Source organism: Anabas testudineus, chromosome 15 (assembly GCF_900324465.2).
Source record: "Anabas testudineus chromosome 15, fAnaTes1.2, whole genome shotgun sequence".
In the NCBI taxonomy this organism is placed as follows: Eukaryota; Metazoa; Chordata; class Actinopteri; order Anabantiformes; family Anabantidae; genus Anabas; species Anabas testudineus.
Window position 1 is genome coordinate 5,002,771 of NC_046624.1, and position 14,254 is coordinate 5,017,024.

A 14,254-nucleotide genomic window follows, 5' to 3' on the forward strand; every position below is an offset into this window, starting at 1 on the left:
CTATTTAGATATGTGAGATAAATTTAACTGGTGTTCTAAATGATTGATAAATTATATTTCCTTCAGTACAAGGTAATGACTTTATGGCCTTGTGGAATTCTTAATATTGGGACGCTTTATAAGTGCTTCAGGAAAATTATGGTGAGCTGGGAAAAGATATGTATACTATCGCCTTATGTGTCTTGTTCAGCTTTTAATACACACAAAAATGTTTAAATACCTATGTGTATGTTTTAAAAATCTTCACTATTATTATACAATAAGTGCCTATTGTGAAACCTCACTACATGGATGTTGACCACAGGTCGAATAATTGAAAATGGGCCTTTAAGCAATATTTCAAGAGAAAGCTATGACTACCTCATGTCTAAAAGCCTAGGAATTGAATTTTCCGTGCTCTCGTACGACAAAGCCTGTCAGGTGGAAGCTCCGGCTGTGGAAAATGTCAAAGCTATTTTCCTCTTTACTAGTCAATCCAATGCTTGTTTAATAGTAATTGGAATCTTATCCTGTTGTTTGCTCATCATTTCCTGCGCCTAGTTATTCCACACCTAAACTCCATTTAAGTTTTTAATAACATTTTAGAATAGTTCCCATTCAGGTAAACAGAATCTGATTACCCCAATGGATTGAAAATGTATGTCTGACGGTACTTTATTTGATTTATTTATTCAAGAGGCCTCAAATGGAGGCACTTAAGCTGAGGCAAACAAATGATTGCAGTACCTTTCCTGGCGGCACAGTGGTTTACAGAAACTGTGAGGAATGAAAATAATGCCAGTCACTTCTGATTTGTTTGTTCTAGCAGATTTTTTCAAAATTATAGTTGCGACATACAGTATAATTATGGGTTATGTTGTTCCACAGAATTGCTCCACAATTCACCTGCTCAAGAGCGCAATGCTTTTCTACTGGGGCAGTTTGTGTGACTTTAGATACTTCTAAAAACTGAATATATGCACTCTTAGTGCTAGAAGCCAATGAACAGGAGTCTAAAACTAGTCTGTGATAGTTTTGGATTTCCGTCGCTCCATAAGCCTCCCATTGTGTTCGAGGACCTGCTTTGTACAACTGCTTGCCAGCTGCTTACCAAATGAGGTTATAGTGTTTCCCTATCAACTGTAAATTTCAATAATTTGTTGGAGGGGCCTCTCACTGTCAGTTTTTATCATATTATCAATGACGACTCAATTTTCCTCTGCCACTCCATCTCAAGCACTGACCCCCGGCCCTATTACAGTCCTGTAATGAAGTGCAATGGAGTGGTAATTGGTCCACATTATACCAGATCAGGTAACATTAGACTTGTTTTCTTATCACAATGAGCCCTGCTGGTGACTCTCAATGAGAAACCAAACACAATTCTTTTCTTATGCAGGCTATCATCCAAATAACATTTCAGCTAGAGACCCTTTCCCCATTTCAGTTTTGCATTTCAAGATTGCACTCCATGTCCTCGGACTGTGCTTTGTTTCTAGTTTCCTCCACTTTAAAAGTCTCCCAAACATCCTAAGAGGCAGTGCAGATATGAGGTAGAGCTTTCCTGGGATGGGGAAGTACAGTAAATGAGATGGTAACATGACCATCATGTCGGCAATATTAGATGTACAGTACTCTGCTTCTCCTCTGGTACAGCTTTCTGCCTTTTTCCATGTGTTAGTGTGCTACTGCACAAGAGTGATTTCACAACTTTGAATAATAACAGGGTTTATAAGAGAAGCAGCTAAATTATTTCTGCCAAGATTTAAATATTTATGTAAAAAATAAATAAATAAATGTATTGTTTCCAGAAAAATAAGCTAAACAGAATTGAGCCTCAAAATGATCAGTTCAGCTAACATCTAAGCATGGCCCAGGTAGACTAAAAGGAAAAATTATGGTTAGTAAACAGTAAAACCTCCTGTATGTCAAATTGATAGATCCAGTGCCAGTGAAGCTGAATATCACTAACCTGGTTGTCTGTATGTGAACTTTTGTGCTTTGTGACGCGTGCTCTCGTGTATGTGTTGCGAACTGACGTGCACTATCTAGTGGACTAGACTCTAGTGGAGTCCCTCTGTGTGCTAAAAACACACTGAGGACTAAAAAGACAGGATATTGGATAACAAGGTTAAAACATAGGAGAAAAATATTCTCTTATTAAACTCAGGCTGCAGGGATTTTTTTTTGAGCCACCTAATAGATAGTGGTTTCAAGGGCACCGAAACAAAAGGTAACGGGCCGGTCATGCTTATGGTAGCTAATGGCAGGGTTAGAAGAAATTAGGGCATTCTTTTTCTACAGGAAATTGTACTTAAGGATAGGTCATGGATCACCCTGCTCTTCACAGGCAGCTTCAGAAGTCAGAAAGTGAACTTTTTCTGTGGCTATTAAAAGGTCTACGTCAGAGAAAGAGGTCAGAGCAGAAACAAAACTAATTGTATTATTTGAGAAAGCTAAAGCTGTGTAAATTGATTTTACATGTGTGTATATATATATATATATATATATATATATATATATATATATATATATATATATATATATACTTTGTTGGATTCACCAATTCTGATGCAATAAACATGACCACTCAAGTTGAAAACCAAGAGTATTGTTCTGTGTAAGCACTCCAGAAACAAGTGAGGTTTTTATCCTGTTGTTTAACAATATAAATAAATCTCTCCAAAAAAAAGCCGCCCTACATTTATATTTCCTTTAAAGGTTTATCCGTAGTCTTCCAGAAGAGTGCAATCAGACTCTTGGCTTGTACAAATTGTTTTCCTCTGCTCGCTGTCTTTTAGTTAGTGTTCAGCGTAAACTAGGGAGCAAGAGTTGGTGTAGCTTTTCCCTGGCATTCCTACAAAGTAGAGATGAACAATCCAAGTCCCTGGAGTTAGAAAACTGATTTACAACATAGTGTTAATTCTCTCTAGCCAAAACATGCATTTAAAAAATACCCAAATTAAAATAATATATATAAACATTTCAGTGTTTTACTACACTCGTATAGAGTTACCTGAATTGCTGCATGGTTGTTGTCTGCTCAGTGACCTGTGATAGGGCCGGCAGTTGGCCAGTGTAAGTGATTGTCTGCTGCCCTCTAGTGGATGTGTAAGTTTGGTACTGTGTAAGTTAGCGACATATTAGTTGTCAGAGATATCTAATATATATTAAGCTTCACAGCAACCCAGAAATAGTGTATGAGAAGGCTTAAAGTCAGTTGCATTGTCTGTAGAAGTACATTTGTGTAAGCTTAGCGTTACTGATTTTTGATGCCAGCTCCTCAGTACTGGAGTCTCAAATATAGGTAACATTAACATTGCGATACTGTGGTGTTTTGAGATAAGCATGTTAAGCTACTGCACAGTATCACTCTGCACCATGTTAGGGAAGTGAAAAAACGGAAGCATGTGACTCACAAAACAGGTGAATTAAGGTGAATTTGTGTGTGTGTGTGTGTGTGTGTGTGTGTGTGTGTGTGTGTGTGTGTGTTCTGCATGTGTGTGTGTGTGCATGCATGCGTGTGTTTTTGTGTGTGTGTGTTTTCTTTATAAAAGACTAGAGGCTTTGTGTTAATCCATTTGTTGTTTTTTTTTCTATTTATGTTTTCTCAAACTTCATAACAGACACTCCAAACCAAACTTGTCGTTTTATTTCTTTATTGTAATTTTTCATCAGCATATTAAAAACTGCTGTGAGCCAGCAACAAGCAAGTGTAATCGCCTGCGTGTCGCACATTCCGATGACTGTGGTACATTTTCTCACTTCTTCATCTGTTTCAGGAAGTGGGGCCGTGTCACCAAAATCAGGAAACTGAGTGTTGCTATTAATACAACAGAGCATAGAGCTGTAGTCGGTGAAAGCTAATGTAGTATCAGTTGAAGAGGAAAGAAGTTTCAGTAAACTCGAGAAAGCAAAAGGACATTTGGGCAAATGATGCTCCTCGTGGAGTGAATTTCAAGTCTTTACAACCATGGATGAAGCCTTCTCAAGTATTGAAGCAGGTACTGTAAATAGGACCTATCTTCTATAACACTCTTGGCAGGGAGGAGTCAAAAGACATTTATCTAGATAAAAACTGGTCGTTTATCAAACAATATAGATTCTTTGAAATTTATTTTTATTTTACTGAACTTTATTTAACTTTTGTTGTAAATACTTTTGAGCCTTCGAGAAAGAGGAAGTAAGCATCCTAGTTTTCCTGTGTGGTTCCATTTATTGGTTGGTTATTTAATTATATGTATTTATTATGCAATAAATTCTCACACATCTGATTTCAAATCTATTATGCTATGAGCTCATTACCAAACAACAGCGAGTCTCTCTACCCTGCCTTAGTGGGAACTGTAATGAAGGTGAATACTCATGTGGGGGTTCTCTCCTCGTTAGCGTGTACAGAGGTGAACTTGACCCGATTACACACTGTAATGAGTCAAACAAAATTACTCTGACCAGTGTTGACACAGTGCAACGTTTGCACAACTCCTTGCTGGCTCTGTGCTCAAATATCAAACAGATTGGACATTCATTCTCTAACCACAGTCACCTTGAAATTCCACAGCCGGGTCAGCTGGTATGATGTGGAGCCTTTCCATGGCAAACATTACCTGCTGCAACATGGGAGCCAACACACAATATAACTGATGTTGTATCATTAGTATAAAATTAAAGCTGATTACAGGATCATGATTCGTGTCACATGGTGAAGCTGGGTCAGAACGGTTTAAGAGGAAGTAATGATTAATATTTTCCAGTTTTATATTGTGAATGCATCTAATATAAATATTAATTGCACTGTAATGTGCTCTGTTTTTCAGCCAATTCTGAACCTTTGCCAGCTCATGAGCTGTTAATTCTGCACACAGCTGAGGCACACGAATGGGCGACATATTTGCAAGTGATCTTGAAATCTTCTCGAAAATTCCACAAAAGGTCTATTTTGCTGTATGCAATCAGCCCCGCCGATCAGCTCCATGGATATGACTTTGAATCCTTCCAGAGCTGCAGGTGCATTGTGCTGCTCGTCACTGGAGCATTCATGGACATCCTGTGTGACCCTGAGCTGCAGGGAGCACTTCACAGACTGCTTCATCCACCACATAAAGTGGTAGCACTTCTCTGTGGCATCTTAGAAGATGATGTACTGACAGAGTGTTTTGAATACTGGCACAGCTGGAGAAAAATCTACGCTGACGATGATCCTGCTGTCTATGTTGATACCATTTTGGAATCCTTCAATGAAAGTACGGAAGATTTTTTCTTATATGTGTTATATGTTTTTAGGTGTTTCACACTGTTTCTATCAGGTTACAAATATTTTCCATTCATCTAAGTTGCAAATTGACTAATACAGACATAATATTGATATATAATCTCAATGGTTTCTGTTCCACCATCTTAGTTGAATTTTATTCTATTTACCAGGGTTTCTGACAAGAAATTCCTGACTGTCCTGATTAATCAGGGTAACAGAAAAAAGCAGATTTTCTCATATCTCATCTCTATGAAAACAGTTCAGTGATAGCTTTGATTTAGCTATATAAGTTAATAAATGATAATAATAATAATAAATTATCAAATGTATTTAATTATTTTATTTAATAGTAGGAATGTAGGTGTCCATACAAGTAAAAAGTGATTCAATCATAAGTTCTTAATTTTTATTTGTTAATAGGCAGTCAAAGGGAGGAAGAGCACGAGAGTGAAGCTGCAGCTGTAGCAGAGATCACAGAAGCTTCTTTAACTGAAAATCCCACCACTGATGAAACAGAGGAAGTGGTGTCAGAGCAAAATGAAACTGTCCTAGATGATGAAGAAGAAGAAGAACCTGAGATAATGGGGATTTTAGCGAGTGACAAAACTAATTCAACAACACAACTCACCTGTCTCGCTGTTCAACCAAACAGAGTGCTCTGTGGGGTAAGACTGAAATAATAATAATAACATCGAAATTAACATTAGTGTGGATCACAGCCGCTCTATGAGATTCTATATATGATGCGTCTGTATTCATCATTAATTCTCACGTTTCCTCTCTTTAAATTTAGGAGACATTATTACCCACAAACTAGTTATATCCTAGAATAATAAATTTTAAGAAGCCATACTAATTTTCTTTTCCCTTTTGGTTTAAGGAATGGGAGACACTTTTTATCATTTTTACTCAAAAAATAGATGATCAGTCATCACCAGAGGTGGAGTTTTCATCTGATACTGTTGCAAAAAAGGTCCCAGGAACTGTGGAGAATGAGTACACTATAAGTGTAGCTGCACCCGGCAAGTATCTCCAGGAAGTTATGTGTACATTTTAATTAACTTTGAAAACTTAAATCTGAATTCAATTAATGTTGTTTGTCTAGATATGCCTGCTGGAGTCGTATCACTCACCATGCACACTGACCAACAGTGTGTTACCTTGACGCCTGTTACATATTATACCAGTATGGGAGAAATCAGTCGGCATCTTCAAAATGCCACTGACCCTGTTAACTTCATTTGCCAGGTGAGTCATTTTGTCGTAAACACCAATTGGCTACCACATGAAGTCCACTCAGTGGTTTTAATGTTGGTGAATGGGGGTCAATGTGGGAAGACTTCAATGTAGGCCATAATAGACATAACACACTTGCTCTGTATGGAGCTGCGAAGCCGCAGACTGATCAAGGCACCCACACGGACCCCAGTCCACCCCAATATTAACTCCATCAGGTGGAGTTAATGTTGTTACTGACCAGTGTAATATGTGCCATCATTTGTTTTCTTTTTTAAGTTTGACGAGCTCTCCTAGACACATGACTTATTCTTGCACTTTCAGGCCTTCAATTTGACATGTAATGTAAGAGAATCACTGGACAACATGCTAACTGACTCGTTAAAATCCAGACTGCCTGCAACTAGTCTTCAGTTGTTTGGAATTAGACAAATTGAAGAAGAAAATATGGCGGCATGTGAGTATACTGTAGGACTCTGGTTTTTTGTTCTGATAGTTTTTCTCAGAGAGTCTTCCTTACATTATTCCAAGAAGATATCGGAAAACAATTTAACTATTTTATATTTAATCTCCACTATGCCTGTCTGATTCTTAACAGTGAAACAACCTAAAGCAAAACATCTTCTGAATTATTTTTGTTCTTTAGATCAGCGTAGTGAGGAGCTTCCCACACTGCTCCATTTTGCTGCCAAGTATGGTCTGAAGAAGCTGACCACCACTCTCCTCCAGTGTCCCGGCGCTCTTCAAGCCTACAGCGTGATGAACAATAATGGAGACTACCCAAACACACTTGCAGAGAAAAGTGGCTATTCTGATCTCAGACAGTTTATGGACGAATTTGCTGTAAGTGCCTTTATAAGAGATTTCATACAGTATATTTGTGTAGTTTTCAACAGTATGTTGAATCTTATGTTCTTATTGATTTTTAATGAATACCCGTCTGTGCCTTGGGCTCAAACACATCTAGGAGACAGCAGACATGCTCAAGTCTCACTTAGAGGAAACTATCAACACAGACGACAGTGCAGAGGTATACGAACATATGTCAACAACCTCACAAGATATCATGATGAAGTACTCAGGTTGTTCAGAAGACATTTATGAGTCGATGCTGGGGATTGACCCTGAGTGTGCAGAAGACCTATGTAAGAAAAAAAAATTGTTCATTGTTAATAACAATAGTGAATATTAGAAAACTGGTGTTTAAAATGTTGCTGATTATCACATTTGTGTTTTTATCAGATGAGGTGATGAATGCAGTAGGAGAGAACCCTGAAGAAGCCATGCTTAGGAAGTTTTTCCAAGGTATATGTTTAAATAACCTTCAAAGTAATTACACTACCTAAACAATACTTGGAGTCACTTAGAAAATAGTAGTAAAAGTACCAGTAGTAAATGACTACTGTGGCTGGAAACAGCTGTTTTTCAAAGTAATATTTGTATAAATGTACAGAGGTCTATTATCAGCAAACATTAGGACTGTCTTCCAAATGCACAATTGCAAGTTTAGTAATTTCCAATGATAACTGATGATTAGAAAACCCTTTTGCAATGATGGTACCACTGAAGACATGTATCTTTTCATGAAAAACATGGTAATAGCTACGTGACTCCAGATTTGTGAGTGGTAATGTACCTTACATAGAAACATTGTACTGTATTTGTCTAGTATAGTGTGTCTAATGTGATTACAATATGTCCTCCAGCAAAACCTCATGACGGTGTCGCCGAGAACAACAATGAGCATATGAAGAGTGAGGAAGAAGAAAAAGATCATCAAAATGGCTTAGATTATATTGAAGAGGAGGAGGATCCATACAACCTCTTCCCAGAGGATATCTATGATATTGTGGATGACACCAGTAGCCCCACCCCAGTAATCCTGAACCGTCCACCAGCTCCCCTCCCCAGACCTGAGTCTGAGCTTGAACCTGAAAAGCCCATGGCTTATATCTCTAGAGGTATTGTGCAGTCTAAATAGTTTTTATTTTACACTTTTTATAAAACAATTTTCCAGGTAAAAGTAGCTAACCTGCTATTCTTGACAGTATTTTCAGATAAAGGTTCGTCACAGAATAAAACGATGGAGATGGGACATCCTGCAGGTAAAGCACAGTTTTCCTTAACAGTATTTATAAAAAATATTTTGTTTTCCCTTTCTGTGAAATAATGCAGTGTGAAATTTTTTGTGAAAATTTAATAACTCCTCTCAATTGGTCATATTTCCACCCATCCAGCTCGGCCTGTGGCAGAAGCCCCAACACCTATTTATGACCCCTATGCTGGGATGAAGACCCCTGGACAGAGACAACTCATATCCCTGCAGGAAAGGGTGAAAGTGGGGGAAATTACTGTGGATGAAGCTGTCCAAGAATTCAAGGCTTGGCAGTTTGACCATGAGCAGAGGTCACACTCCATACGCTATCAGCAGGTAGATCAACTAAACAAACTTTATGTTCTCTAATGTGCTGATTGTGGTCAAGGAATGGATCTAACGCGCACTATAAATTTTATCAGGAAAATCTGAAGAAGTTACGTGATAGCATCACCAGGCGCCACAAAGAGAGAGAAAAAACAGGAAAGGAGCTTGGTAAAATCATTTTACCATTTATTATTTGAATATTTACTGTATTCATATGGGTTCATGTCTCCATGATAGGTAACTGTAAAAAAGGTAATATCTGGTCTCTTCCCTCTTAGATTATGAGATAAGTGCTCCCCTACAGAGGAACTGTTTTTGGGGCTCCCCTGTGACATTAGAGTGTGCTGTGTACGAGTCAACACCCAGAGTGGCAGCTCCACCACCTCCAGTGTCTCAGATTATCCAGAGAGGCAGCTGGAAGACAGGCAGCACGTCCAGCACATCCAGTGAGTCCAAAGGTTTTTTTTAATTACAGTATAATTAGTTGTTTTTTTTTCTACAACGTTGTGCCGCAGTATTTACTGTAGATAAACACAACTCTCAGCTCCAAGTATTTCATTTTGTGATATTGTTATTGTTACTTTATGATAAACTAGTGGCCTATTCATGCCTCCACATCAAACAGGCAGATAGACAAACCCCATAAAAATATGTGTCTCTCTGGTTTCTACTAAAAAAACTATTGAGGTGAATCCATTCTGAAGGAACTAATAAATAACAGTGACAATCTTTCTCCCACAACTATTGAGCTTAGTAATGTGACTTGGGGCTTTCTGATTACAAATTTTGATTCAGTTAATCATTTCTATACATTACTTTCAAATTCCGACTATAAGAAACTCAAAAAACCATGCAAGACAAATTATTAATACCCGACTAACGGCACCTGGAGGCAGCAGTGTTAGAAGTGCACACATTCGAAAACTGGGTGCAACTGGGTGCGTTTTGCCTTTCAGTATGTGTTGCATATGTTTCTCTTTTAGAAGTTGCTGCACTTTTGAAGTCCAATTCAGTTGAATAGTCCAAAACTATATTAAGCCAGATATTTGTTGTGACCAAATATGCCATTACAAATACTAAAATCAAAAAAAAAAAAAGCACTAAATTGGCAGCCACAATGATGATGGTGCTGTAGATATTTAAACATTTAATTCATGCAAAATAAGCCATTATAACTCTTCAGTCAGACAAATGTGGTGTGCACTATAACATGTATGACCACCTTTTTTACAGCTTAGCTAAAAAATTCTTATCAACTCAAAATTTCTCACAGTCAAATTGCAGTTTGATGCATTAGGGCTCTTTGTTAAAACAGGCTTTTGATAAGCTCTGGGAGCTTCTTATCAGAAACATTTAATTAATCCCTAACCGTCATTGTATGTTTAAAGTGTAACATTTGTTCAATTATGGTTTTTCACTGCTTTATTCATGTTTATCTTGTTTTCAGGAGGGCTTAATTACAGACAATTTTTCTTAACTGTGAACTATAGGTTGTATGTCCTTGAAGCAACTGTTACTCTAATTTTCATGGTTTGTTTGTTTTAGTTTTTTTTTTTTTTTTTGTTTTGCACAAAAGCAAGAAATTTACATGAAAATATGACAAAGAACAAACACAGTGCTGTAAAATGTTGGTATGGTATGTTTCAGAATTTGAAGAATTGTTTGTGATTTTCAGTATTGTCACATTTAGTCTGTAATAATTTAATTTAATCACTCATACCATCCCCTGCAGACAATTCTAAGAGTTTCTTTGTGTAAGTCTCATTTGGTAAAGTTGTCTTATCGCATTGTTTTCTTTCCTCGTTAATCTTTTTGCTTTTCTTTACATCAGGTAGTGAGAGCAACAGACTCAGCACTCACAGCAATTTTAGTTGCAGCAGTGGGACAGAGCCAGACTTTGAGGTGAGTCCGATTCAGCAACAGGAGCATTTGAATGTTCAGTGGACAAGGAAGTAACACAGACTTACTTCTGCATCAGACAGTGCTATACTAGACAGTTAAATGAAAACCTTAAGTTGCATTAGTGTGTATTTAAAAAAAGGAACCCTCATTTTACTCTGTAGTCACTGATAACTTTTGTTTTAGAAATTCTAACATTAAGATACATTTTTATTCTAGCATTGTAAAACATTGTTAATGAGGTTATGAAATCTTGAGCACACATTGCTCAAAGCTTTCTCTGGAATACTCAGAGTGTAGTCACAACTGTGATGCTATTTCATGCAAATTTTATTTTGACAGCCTTACAGAAACACTCATATGATAAGGGTTTAAAAAAGAAAAAGGTAGATTCACCCATAAGTAACTTTTTTATTTTCTTTTTAAAAGGACACAATAGAAAATCTTCCTCCTCCTCCTCCACGTCCTCCGCGGCCGTCTGATGCTGGACCCGTCCTTCCTCCACCCAGGATTCCTCCTCGGGTCCCAGAAAGGTCAGTAAAAGTAGTGGCTGAGTTAACCAATTTACTGTATTGACGATATGATACAAAGAAATATAATGCAATGTTACAGATTTAATGTTGGTGTAGAGTGTGGTTGTGTGACAGAAACAAAGACCAATACAGAACAAACGCAGAGACCAATAAAGAACAAACACAGAGACCAATAAAGAGCAAACACAGAGACAAAGGGTGAGGCATTTGATGTTAAAGAGGAAATGTTCACCCACCAGTGATCCGCAGCTGTGCATTACAGAGGTGATTAGCATTAGTTTCGAGACTATGCAAAGATATAAATATTTCCCACACACAGACAGCACGTAGTGAGAGCGTTTAAAAAGTAAGTCTAAAAGTAGTTTGATTGAAGTTATAACTGCTGTAGCTTTGAGAACAGCGCTGTCTGTTCATTTTTAAAGTTAGGGCTGTCCTGTGTCTTTGATCTCTTTCAAAAATAACGTGGCTAAAAGTTCTGCGTGTGTTACAGGCGGCCAGGTAAAAAGGCTGGTTTACTGGTTGTTGTACTATACTATATGTGTTGTTCTTGTTCTTACCTGATGAAGGAAAATGTTTCTGATGCAGAAACAGGGAAATATGTCAACTACATGTCTGCACTTCGTCATCAGCTTGATGTTGAAATTCCCACCACGCACTATGCACCAACGCATTATAATCAGCCAAGCTCAGCAAAGTACCTTAAAATGACATTAGAGTGTCTTAAATCGGTTGCGACATTTTAATATCGTACTTTATAGGTAATAAGTAACATTTCTTCAACATATATAAAAGTCATTGCAGCAAAAAAAGTGCTCCTACAAAAACATCCACCATTTCAAGTGCTGCAAATAGGGTGGTATTTGCCTGTGTGGGTTCTTGCTAGTTTCATCATGGCACTGCAAAATTTTATCAAGGAGCGTTCTCTTTTTTTTTCATGTCTGCGGAGACGCTCTGAACTTAAGTAAGAGAATTAGTCCTTTTGTGTGACTATGTTAAGTTTGTTTTCTTAGCTACACAAATAGATTTACTGCACATGACAAGTGTGATGTGATGCAATGAAATGCCATGCATCCCCAAACTCTGGTTAGCCGCCAGTTCTTTTTCATTCTACCTCTATACATCGTTTCGATGTGTCTTTGAGGAGACAGTCAGGGACCACACAGGTCACTCGCTTTTTATAGGACACAACTGGTCTTGAAAAACAGCGTATACGTTGTTGAGTGTCTTACAAAGAGAGTTCGAAACCAAACCACAGTAACCACACTTAGGTTGTTATTCTGTGGGCGGAAGAACATACTGTAACACATGCAATCAGAAATAGAAAACCAGCTTGAAGTAAAGAGCTATAAAAAGTTAAAGCAGGAGCTCTTGTCTGCAACTGATTGTTAATGTTGCAGAATTTACATCTTGTGAATCAAATTTTTCACGTAAATAATTGAGGGAGAAAAAACTAGCCTAACTTGTGATTCTTTTGTAATCAGTGATGTTTTTTGTGGTTATAAAGATACCATTCTCTACCAATAGATAATACAGTGTATTACAGTGTGTTATGGTATAAAGTCTTAGCAAGCCTAAACATTTTTATCTGAAAGAAAGCTGTGTGACACTGTGTGTGTTTATCTAGCTGTTAACATATTGTTTGAAACATGAAGTTCATAATCTGAATGTGCTAAATGTGTCATTGCAGTCTCTGCTTCCTTTTTTGTTTTCACTTGATGGTAATCACAAAGCAGAGATCAAGCATTACTGCATTTTATAACTGCATCATGTGAACTTTTTTACAGAAATGTGCCAGAGAAGATGCTGAATGAGCGCTACATATCCTGCCCTACTCGAGCCCTTCCTCAAAGACCCTCTTACAGACAAACGAACTCAGCACCTCCCATACCTCGCCGCCTGCGGTGATAGACATGCATCTACTTCTTTTAGTCTATAAAGTTGTGAGATATTTTAATGTTCAAGTTGGAAAGTCTGTGGCCTTCTGTATACAACCATCAGGATTTACACAGAGACAATTAAGTTTGTTTTTTCTTTTTACCTATAACAAAGTAATTCAGTTTTCACTTTCCATAATATTTCAATATATGTGGTGTGTGGGTGGGTCCATGTCTTTGTGTGTGTATGTGAGGCTGTGATATTGAACATACTGTATATGTTGTGATATGTTTATCAATGTAAAAATTTATGTGTGATATTCTGCACTTGTAATAACTGTGAAACTGTGGATATAACAATAAAACTGGTGTTTGGTCTCCTGTACAGTTAACTGAGTCAACAACATTAATACTGCTCAGTTCATCAAAGAAATAGTTCATGATCAAATAAGTACCTGTGTTGACATATTTACTTATACTTATTTTGGCCTTAACAATTTTACTTGCTAAATGAAATTAACTTGCTAAATAGAATCACTAGAATCTGAATTTCATGTTAAAATGTATAAACATATTTATTTTATACACCTGTATGTCTTTCTTTTAATTGGCTCTTTTACAGTCTGTATTGATTTATTTCTGTGCAATATGAGGTTTGATCACTTGATGGTGCTCTATATTCTCTGTTAGTCCTTCATACTGTAGGTGGTCTGCTACATTTTTCTTGTGTATATTAAAACATTTTCCAGGTTGATTTTAACCTATATAGCAATATGTAAGAAATTACTACACTTTTAGCCATTTTAATTCACCAGACTGCTAAAACTGTACCATCATCAAGTCCTCACTTGAAATGCAACACTTAAAGAAGATCTGCCTTTATGAGTGAGTAAGAAATCTGTTTTTTGTATCATTATTTGTGCTTTTATCACAGTTTGTGACTTAGGATATGCTTTTTGTGATGAGGATGGTGTTGAAGACGTTTTTATCGCCAGTTTTTTTTCCTCACAAAGATCTCTCCTTTTTATGTTTTTAGATTTATGCCATATATGAATTA

The 14,254-nt window shown here is 37.2% G+C and overlaps 1 protein-coding gene across 1 annotated transcript; it reads left to right on the forward strand.

Annotated features, from left to right (window-relative positions):
* The first annotated feature begins 3,752 nt into the window (after positions 1 to 3,752).
* pik3ap1 (phosphoinositide-3-kinase adaptor protein 1) lies at positions 3,753 to 13,584 on the forward strand. The gene is made up of 17 exons (XM_026356380.1): positions 3,753 to 3,983; positions 4,797 to 5,222; positions 5,654 to 5,898; positions 6,114 to 6,255; positions 6,339 to 6,481; positions 6,794 to 6,926; positions 7,116 to 7,312; positions 7,437 to 7,614; positions 7,712 to 7,774; positions 8,176 to 8,430; positions 8,518 to 8,574; positions 8,707 to 8,900; positions 8,987 to 9,059; positions 9,170 to 9,337; positions 10,723 to 10,793; positions 11,220 to 11,323; positions 13,108 to 13,584. The coding sequence occupies exons 1-17, from the start codon at positions 3,953 to 3,955 to the stop codon at positions 13,226 to 13,228; spliced, it is 2,601 nt and encodes an 866-aa protein (XP_026212165.1). The 5' UTR covers positions 3,753 to 3,952; the 3' UTR covers positions 13,229 to 13,584.
* Positions 13,585 to 14,254: the final 670 nt, after the last annotated feature.